The 9,821-nt window shown below is 32.0% G+C and overlaps 1 protein-coding gene across 1 annotated transcript in view; it reads right to left on the bottom strand.

Moving 5' to 3' along the window:
- Window positions 1-4,878, bottom strand: part of LOC106474318 (flocculation protein FLO11-like) — a 25,080-nt gene extending 20,202 nt beyond the window's left edge. The window contains exon 1 of the mRNA XM_022402631.1: window positions 3,833-4,878. Within this exon, the coding sequence (XP_022258339.1) occupies window positions 3,833-4,848 (1,016 nt within the window). The 5' untranslated portion in view covers window positions 4,849-4,878. The remainder of the gene's footprint in view (window positions 1-3,832) is intronic.
- Window positions 4,879-9,821: the final 4,943 nt, after the last annotated feature.

The following is a 9,821-nucleotide window of genomic DNA, read 5'->3' as shown; positions in this document are numbered from 1 at the left end:
CAGCAAGTGTTGTAATATTAAATAGATCTTGAATATTCCTTGAAACTCAGTTACAGTTTATAAGTTATGATTCATCAGCAAGTGTTGTAATATTAAATAGATCTTGAATATTCCTTGAAACTCAGTTACAGTTTATAAGTTATGATTCATCAGCAAGCTTCAAAGTGTTGTAATATTAAATAGATCTTGAATATTCCTTGAAACTCAGTTACAGTTTATAAGTTATGATTCATCAGCAAGCTTCAAAGTGTTGTAATATTAAATAGATCTTGAATATTCCTTGAAACTCAGTTACAGTTTATAAGTTATGATTCATCAGCAAGCTTCAAAGTGTTGTAATATTAAATAGATCTTGAATATTGAATATTCCTTGAAACTCAGTTACAGTTTATAAGTTATGATTCATCAGCAAGTGTTGTAATATTAAATAGATCTTTCAATAATATATGAAGTTAGGCTGTTTTTCTTTCTGGTTCTCTTTTTCATAACTTCTCATGTCAAGGTTGTGCAGATTTTGTTATTGAGTTAGAAATTTTAAGCTCAGTTGTTTTTTGACAAAGTTCAGGCCTAGCCTTTTGAAAATAAAGAGTATGTCTGGTCTGATTTATGAAAGTTCTAATAAATATTAATTTTTTTTTAAGATTCCTGGTACTAATATTTCAGTTTTTCTTAGTATAGAATAAAAGATTTATTATAACACTTCAAATATTTTAATAAGAAGGAAGAAAAAGAAATAATGTTGGAATTTTATAAAACAAAATAGATAAAGAAATAAAATTTTAAAAATGGAGCAAAATCATAAAAATTACATAAATTTATACTTGATGAGAAAAAATATCAAACAAAAGTAGGTATGAAACAAATTAAAAAGGTGCACTGAAAGATAAAGGGTGGGTTGCAATTAATTTTTTTCAAGGGTGGGTGCAAAAGGACAGCCTTAAAAGACCAAACGAACTTCTGTTGTTTGTACATGTTATAAACCACATCATATGACCTTTTGCATGGCCTAAACACAAATCACGTCCAACTGTTTCGTCATCATCATCTCTTGTATAACATTAATAAAAAATCATTTTATACTAAAGTAGAAGACAAAACTCAAAATAACTTCAAATACATAAAGAGTAGGTAGGGGAAAAAAAGCATATACAACAAACAAGTTATCTATCTATTTATATATATAAAAGCTGAAAAACTTAAAAAAAACATTACTAACTTTATGAAAGAACAGCCCAATAATCTAAAATCCAATGGTAAAACTAAAAGTATCTCAAGGGCTCAGTCTTAGGACCTTTGCTCTTTTTGTTTTACACTAATGACATGAACGAAGGAATGGTCAATAAGTTACTTAAATTTGCAGATGATATTAAGGTCTTACTGTGAAGAGGATGCTGCTGATTTATAAATCATTTAATGAGTTGGGCAAATAAATGGCAAACGGGTTTTAATTATAATAAATACAAGAAAATGCATGTGGGTTATCATAATTTGAATTATAAGTATAATTTGGATGGTAATGGCCTTAACAGTGTCATGAAAGAAAGGGATCTCGTTGTAGTGTTTGATCAGTCTTTTTAAACCATCCAAGCAGTGTGCTGTTGCTTGTGGTACAGCAAAAATTATTTTAGGTTCTATCTACAGAAATATTGAATACAAGTCTAAAGAGGTTATAATTTCATTATACAGGTCACTGGTTAGGCCACATTTGGAGTATTGTGTTCAATCTTGGGCTCCTCACCTCAGGAAGGATATTGAATTGTTGGATAGGGTTACTAGAATGATGCCTGGGATTGAGGGTTGTCATACAAGGAAAAGTTGAGATCTCTCAAATTGTTTTCTCTTGAGAAAGGAAGGGTTAGATGGGATTATGTTATAATAGCTTCCCAAATATGGACAACAATGTCATCAACAACCTATGTCATTACATCATCATGAGAAAAGAAGGGACAGAAAGAATCTGTTTAGTGTTCAAAATTATAAAGCAAACAGACATAATCGATGCATTATCTTTTTTCGTGTTTAACAGTAAGAATGGTAGGGTAGTGGTCAATTGTATATTAGCCAATTTTATTTTTCAGACAGGATGGTCAGCCTTTAGAATAGAAAGCCTTCAGTCATGGTGGATGCAACAGGATTAGAAGCATTCATGAAAACTTTAAAAAATCTGGGCTGGACCCCTAGTTGTCTGTCAAGCATGATATTATACAGGGCTTGACAACCTAAAAATTATACTTACTTGCCCGACAGGGCATGCAAGTGAACCGTTTTGCTGCGTTGTTCGGATTTACCCCACAGCTACCAAAGAAAGGTTTCCTTCTACTGAGACATGCAGGAACATCCCTGCATCCTTAAAACAACCACCATATTAGTGTGCGTGCTGCCATCTGTGTGCTATGCCATGAAACACATTTTTGTATACAGTATTTTGAGCATTACATATTTTTCAAGAAACTTAATTACCTGTAATTTACAATTTACATTTTGTATGTAATTACCATAATGTACAGTGAAGGAAGGATTAGTAATAAAAATATAAACCATGTAAAAATACGAACTTATATTACTGCTAATCTTGCAGGAACACATCTAATGTCTATATACAGACACTTTCTTTAAATCTTGGATATTGTTATCTATATTAAAATCCTTATATTTTGTAATGATTTTGACCTCTTATTGACTTAGTTATGCCTATAATTTATGTCATTCATTTAAGAACACTTTCATCTTATTTTTGTATTTAAATCAAATAAATTTCACTATCAGTCATGGTTTTCAACGAGTATTGATGTCAGGTATAGAAAAAACAGCGTCTTTCGAAGTTACAAAAGTAATAAAAAAGGGTCAAATCCATGATTATATTTTTTGGTGGATAATTGATCCTTTTCGAGAACCAGCCTAAAAATTAAATGCTCAGTGAAAGAATTAAAGTGTTAAAACAGTGAAATTGACAGAAAATCCCTTTACGACCTTTTTTTACTTTTTTTTTTATAACGTATGATATAAATACGTATCTATTATTAAGTGATGAAAGGAAGCAAATTCGATACAATAACACTCTGAGAAAATGCTTTCTGTACTCATTTTAGGCTTAGATTACTCAATTTAATTAAGCGATTGTATTCCACATATTTTTACTAAGTGTTTTATTGTTTATTTTTTTGTAGCTAGTCAGTGGTGACTTTATTTCGGTCTTATCTTGTCCAACCTGACAAATTTGTATGCTTTTTGATAACCACATTAAATCCTTTTTGTATCTCACTCAACGAACTCTTTAAGTCATTCTTCATTATTTTTAACCAATTTGAACAACCATAAGTTGGTAATGTTTCGACTTGTGTTATCAACTATCTAAGAATATCTCAATGCATTCTAATTGGTCAGTTTTTATTGCGTTTGGGCAAGGAAACCTTAATGGTCAGTTACTCAAAGGGACAAGTGGGATAAAACGTTAACGTCAAGCCCTGTTATGAGTGGCTAATGTAAATTCAAGCTGTTCTAATGTTTCTACAAAGATGTTATCACTTATATACATGATAAAGTTTCAGCACAGGTGAGCAATGTACATGTAAAACATTCTACAATATTTATCACAGTCTTAAAACATGATGTAAAAAACGTGCAATACATACAAGGCATTATCTTATGCGATAACTCAAGTCTTTCAGAAGGTTGCCTTTCCTTCACTTTCTACTGATGAAGACAGATGTATTTCATCTTTCCAAATATGAAACACTTATAACATATACTTCAATATCTTATAATTTATGGCATCTTTAACTGTGCCAATATTCCTAATACATAATTATTTATAGAAGAAAATAAATATTACCTTTCCAAACAATATGATGTTTTAGGTGTTTTGGATTCATTATCCAATGAAGTATCCACAGTTTTGTTCAATTTTCTTTTAACCTGCTTGCTTTTTGATTCCAAAAGTGCAAGCTTAGGTCCTGATGGTTGATTGGTTGTTCTGCTATAATGCTTCAACCAAGCTGTTGGCGTTTGCAATGGATTTACTGAAAAAACTAATCTGTTTTCTCCAGTTTGACTAGACTGGTTTACAACAGATATTACATCTTCTGGACTTGGCTTTGTACAGTTCATGTGCAAGCTGATACTGTCAAAGTTTGTCTTATCAATAACTTCCCTTTGTTCCAATTTAGGGAGTTGTGAAGGTGCATGACTTAATGACTGATCTTTAACATTAGTATAAACAGGCAAGTCGGAAACCTCAAAACTACGTCCCTGTTCTTGGTTAAGTTTACAATGATACTGAGAGAGGTTTCCACAAGTTTTGGTATTGGTAGCCCAAACTGGGTTCTTATAAATTCTGCTAGCTAAATTGGATTTAATGATGCAATCACCACTTCCAACAGTAGTGGGGTTAGACTCATATGGATGAAGATTCACATTCACTGGAGCTATAACGTTAAATTCTGAGGTAGGTCTAGTACTACTGTCACTAACTTTACTAACATGATTAGTTCTATTTCTTAAGCGTGGCTCCAATAGGCGAATCTGTGTATGATTAGAAATATTTTCAGTGAAGTTGTTGTCTCCTCTTAAATCACTTGGGAACCGTGTTACCACTGAACTTACTTTTAACGATGGACTTAAGATTTTTGAATTTATGTCACGTTTTTGACTCTTATTTAACGTTAGGCTTAACTGAGCTCGGCGATGCTTGTTTCTTATTTGGTATCTTTTAAACAAAAGTATAATCCAAAGCAAAACAAAAATACAAATGAAAATTAAGGTAATTACAGGTAAAAAATATAAGCAAAAAATTATGAGAAAAATACCACCAACGATGAAAATTCGGAGGTGTATTATATAAGGCTCCATCTTCAATCTAACATCACGCCATTTTTGTTATACAAGGTCTTTGGTCCCTGAAAGTCTCTGAAATGAATGGCTAGAACATGATTCGTCAATATTTGCTAATTATACTAGATATTTCTGACTTAAAAATAATTTGTTTATTAAACTATAAATTTTGTAAGTTTATTTCGCAATTTTAATTTCATGCCTTTCTATTTACATTATTACTTATATTAGTAATCTAAGTGATGGAAATTTCATTGGCTAATTAAACTAAATGAAAATAATGGCGCCAAAAAGTTTTACTGGAGCGCTAACAGATAAAGAAAAAGTATTTATGCTAATTAGAAGTCACAAAATTTCTAAATAATATACTGTTTGGCAGATGAATATCAAATTATAAAATATAATTTATGACAGATAATTGTGAAAGATACTGTATTGTATATAAATTGCTACAGTGTTATACAGACTATATGTATATACCTATATGTTACTTTTTAATTGTGTATAATAAGCAGGGCTGACGAGAGGGGAGGGCAGCTGCCCTGGGGAATGTTGAGGGGCCCAGCAGTGGGATATTCCAAAGCTCACTAGAAATGCATACTACTTAATGAGCTAAAATGGCTACTGCTTTTTCATGAACCCATGAATAAATTTGTCACCTAGATTTATTTTATGAAAAATCAGCAAAAGTTAATAAATATAATGAAGGGGGGATTATATTACTGACCCCGGGGTCTGAGCTGGCTCTCGACGTCCCTGATCATTAGTTCAATTTATGATTCCATTTATTCTTAAGTGGGACCGAAGAATATGAGTTCATCATTTTGATTATTCCAAAAATATATTTTCTTCTCGTTCATCATATTTCAAAAGGAAAATCAAAGTCGTGTATTTATGGTATTGTTGCGTATCTGCTTGTTTGTTAATTTCCGGTGTAAATTATTTCCGAGGAACTTCAGCGATACAAGTCTTCTCTTCATTAAAACTAGTTTATTCTTTCTCGATACAACTTTGTAATACACAGAATTTCCACAGTTACTTTAAACTTAACAACCCTTATAACACACGCTATAAATCACAGTGATTCACACACTTTACTTGCGGTGCCTACTGTTCGCTTGACTCAATTATCTATCTATCTCTTCGATCTATCTGCCTATCTATCTCGCTGGTTTTACTCGCCAGGCTTATATACTAAAAAAAGATGGCGTCTAGCAAACACTGGGACATTCGCGAGGTTCCTCGATAAGTCATGATCCTTCTAGAAACCCCAGCGCGCATGCTCACAGCGTCGAGTGACTTCCGCTGTCGTAACAGTATATATAGTTCTCTGGTGAAGGTATACGACTAGAAATTTTTTTATTGTAATGTTCTGTTTAAGGAGTTAAATATTTAAAAGGTTACTAGGAATCTCTGAACTTATGATTTAAAAGTTTTGAAGCTAAAAAAGGTGTTGGTGAAAATTCTGATATGAAAGTCAGGGCATGGTCAATATATATTAGGAATCATTACAAAATTAGCCTTCTTAATTCAATGCCATGGACGTCCGCAGAGGGGGGCAATTCCCCCTTGGAAAATGAGAAACATGATGCTTTCTTTATTCATTCAACTTTATATATGAATGTTTTTACGCAATTCACAATTTCACACTATTCCCTCCCCCCAGGGAAACTTTGCCCCTGCCTGGAAATATTTCTGCCGACACCCATGCTCAATGTCTGTGTTATTTTTTAAACTTGGTTTTTAAGTACAAAAATACGCAATGGGTTCTATGTGTTTGCCTACTGCAGGTATCGAAACCAGATTATTTGTGTTATAAGCCCTTAGACTTATCTCTGAGCCACTGGGTGCGTTGTAGTTTTAGTTGTTTGGAACTGAAGTACGCATTGTAGTAAACAGTGTAGATAACTATAATTTTCTTTAGTTAGGAAAAGACTAGATTTAGGTAATTATCTGATAATTAGATCAGATAATTAACATTTTTACTGTTAAACGATTAATATTTGAATATTATTGTTGTCGCATTTGAAAGTGCTGCTTTGTTGGTTTGTTTATAATTAAGCACAAAGCTACACAAAGGGCTCTGACCACCACGGGTATCGAAACCCGGTTTCTAGTGCTGTAAGTCTGCAGACATACCGATGTGCCACTGGGGGGCGAAAGCGCTGCTAATTTCACACTTCCCAAACTAGTATAGAGTAAATAGTTATTCAAGTATATTCAGGTACTTTTTCCTAATTTTCATGCTAATATTTTTCACGAAATTAGAATCTTCCCAGTCAACCGGATGCACAACCCATAGACTTGTACTAGACACCTCTTGCTATATAGGAAAGGACACGAGGGGACATTTGACCCTTTACATTTCAAAAGAAATTTAAAAATTGCATGTATTATGGTGTAAACTTAACATTGTAGTTAAACTAAATATTTCTAGTAATCTTTATCAAAACTGTAAGTTTGTGTTTACGTTTAAGCACACATAACACATATTTTTTCAGTCTGTTGACTTACACTCTAAAATGCTGATCTCCCTACATACAAGTTTTGCCTCTCCCATAAAATATTCTTGTGGGCGCACAGGAGAGTATATACTACAACAATTATTTTATACAGTCTATACCTATTTAGCCCTGTTTCTGTGAAGGTAAATGGAATGGGGTTATGCTTATTTGAATGGGCAACACAGAGATATGTACAATTTAGTATGAGTTGAGGTTGTCTCCCTTGCATATGTATATTTAATTTGAGGTAACTTTAAGTTCATTGATAATGTTACAGATAAGAATAGTAATCATAAGTAAATGAACTGCAGGAAATGTAATGCAGAATTAAACTGAAATTTGGACTTGACTAGTTGAATAAAAGAGATTGAACACAATGTTAAACAAAGTAAAATTTATATTTATTTTCAACAAAAACTGACGAGAAGACGAAACATTGGACAACACTTCTAGATTTTAGAAAAATATTTCTGAATTCTCTATTTATTATAGTATAGACGGAGAGACTAATTTCCACGTACTTAAATAAATATAATAGAATTTTTCTCAGAGTGCATTTGTCATCCATATCATTGGTTATACCTTAAATGAAAGTAAAGAGGACATAGTCTTCAGACATTTCCAAACTTAAGCACAATGATGTCACTAGAGATAATATCAATATTAAAAATAGCCCATAAGAAAGTAAAAAAAAAAAGTTGTGTCAAGTGGAACAATGCACCTTGATCATATATGACTATCATAAAAAATAAAGCTTTAAGAGGCAGCTTTCTCATATAAGAAAGTGTTAGGTTTTTATAGGGCTGGATTCTTTACAGTAGTTGTCTGTAACTTGTTGGCCATAAATGTCAACAATGAATGGACAGCACACAATCCACTTGTTTTAAAATAATATATTTAAAATAAGTCATATGTATGTACAAAAATTCGTCACATTATTGGTTATTACAGTTGTATCCAGAGCTTTATATAATTGTCTCATTTTCGTCAAAGTCCACACAGGTAGATTCAACTACTTCATACAAGACAAATTATTCTCCTCTATCTCTGTTATTACAATACAAGCTGTGAAATTCACTTTAGAAATTGTACATTATGGCTAAATTGACAATCATGCAGACTATCTTCACTTTTACTTTCACTAACTTAACTTACTTCCTCTCTGTATCTGCACATATTTATAACATACGACAGAAAAAATCTATAAATATCTAGCCATCTAGTAACAACAATATTACACATAATGAGAAAAACTTGAAGCTTCCAGTAAGATGAGGTCAACAATACTACAAAAGCCTAGTACAACAATTATACTACATACACAACACATGACTCGCACAGAGTTACGTAACGAAACTTGTCATAACTATCGCTTTTAAAATAATTACATTTTAACACTCTTGTTATGAAACTAATTAACCATTTAATATTAAATCACTAACTAATAACTCTTAAACAGAACAATCTTAACTGTATATCCAACATTGAAAGTATGCATATTGTGGTACGGGACTGTATGATGTGTTTACCTTTTTCTTAATAAATATGTACATTTTCGAAATTTCTGTTGTTTTTTCAGCTCAATTTGGGTGTAGAGAATCACTCAAGTGAACAACGTAACTTTTCCTTACTCTGAAGATGTTTTAGTACAGAGTTTTATTGAGTATTGTCTCCAAGTGTACATGACCAATAAACTGGAAGCATGATGTTTTAGTCTACAATAGTTATTGAACAATGTTTCTACATATATGTCACTAAATGAATAGGAAACTTGATGTTTTAATACATAATGTTATTAAGTACTGTCTCTACATACACAAGGATAAACAAGTTTGGAACATGATATTTTAGTACAGTTTTTTATTGAATAATGTTTCTACATATACATGACTATATTAGTTGGAAACGTTCATGAAGCTCGAAAAACACGTAGTTTCAAGAGGTCTTGATAGAAATGAATAAAAACCCTATAGGGTTTTTATTAGTTGAAAACGTGATGTTTTATAGTACACAGTTTCATTCAACAGTGTTTATATATATATATATACAAGACTATACAAGTTGGAAACATGATGTTTCAGTACATGGGCGCCCACAGGAAGGGCAAGAGGGAACATTTCCCCTCCCACCATTTCCCCAAAAATTGCACATGTTATGATACAAACTTAACATCGTAGTTAAGCTAAATATTTTTTATTAATCTTTATTAAAAATGTAAATTTGTGTTTTACTTTAAGTACTCATATTCTTTTAGTCTGTTGATCTACAGTATAAAAGCTGATCCCCTACATACATGTTTTGCCATCCACCCCAAATATTATGCAGTTTCATTGAATAATATATCTATGCACAGTTGGTAAGACGATGCTTTAGCACAAAGAGATGAATTGAATTTATATGGAAGAACGCCTCTTTATTTGAAGGTTTTACTTTACTGATTTGAACTTCCCAATTTTAATTAAGAATATATTTTTATGTTTCACAACC

This window comes from Limulus polyphemus, unplaced genomic scaffold, assembly GCF_000517525.1.
Source record: "Limulus polyphemus unplaced genomic scaffold, Limulus_polyphemus-2.1.2 Scaffold7064, whole genome shotgun sequence".
In the NCBI taxonomy this organism is placed as follows: Eukaryota; Metazoa; Arthropoda; class Merostomata; order Xiphosura; family Limulidae; genus Limulus; species Limulus polyphemus.
The sequence above is the reverse complement of the archived record's forward strand: the minus strand, read 5'-3'. Positions and strand labels throughout refer to the sequence as shown.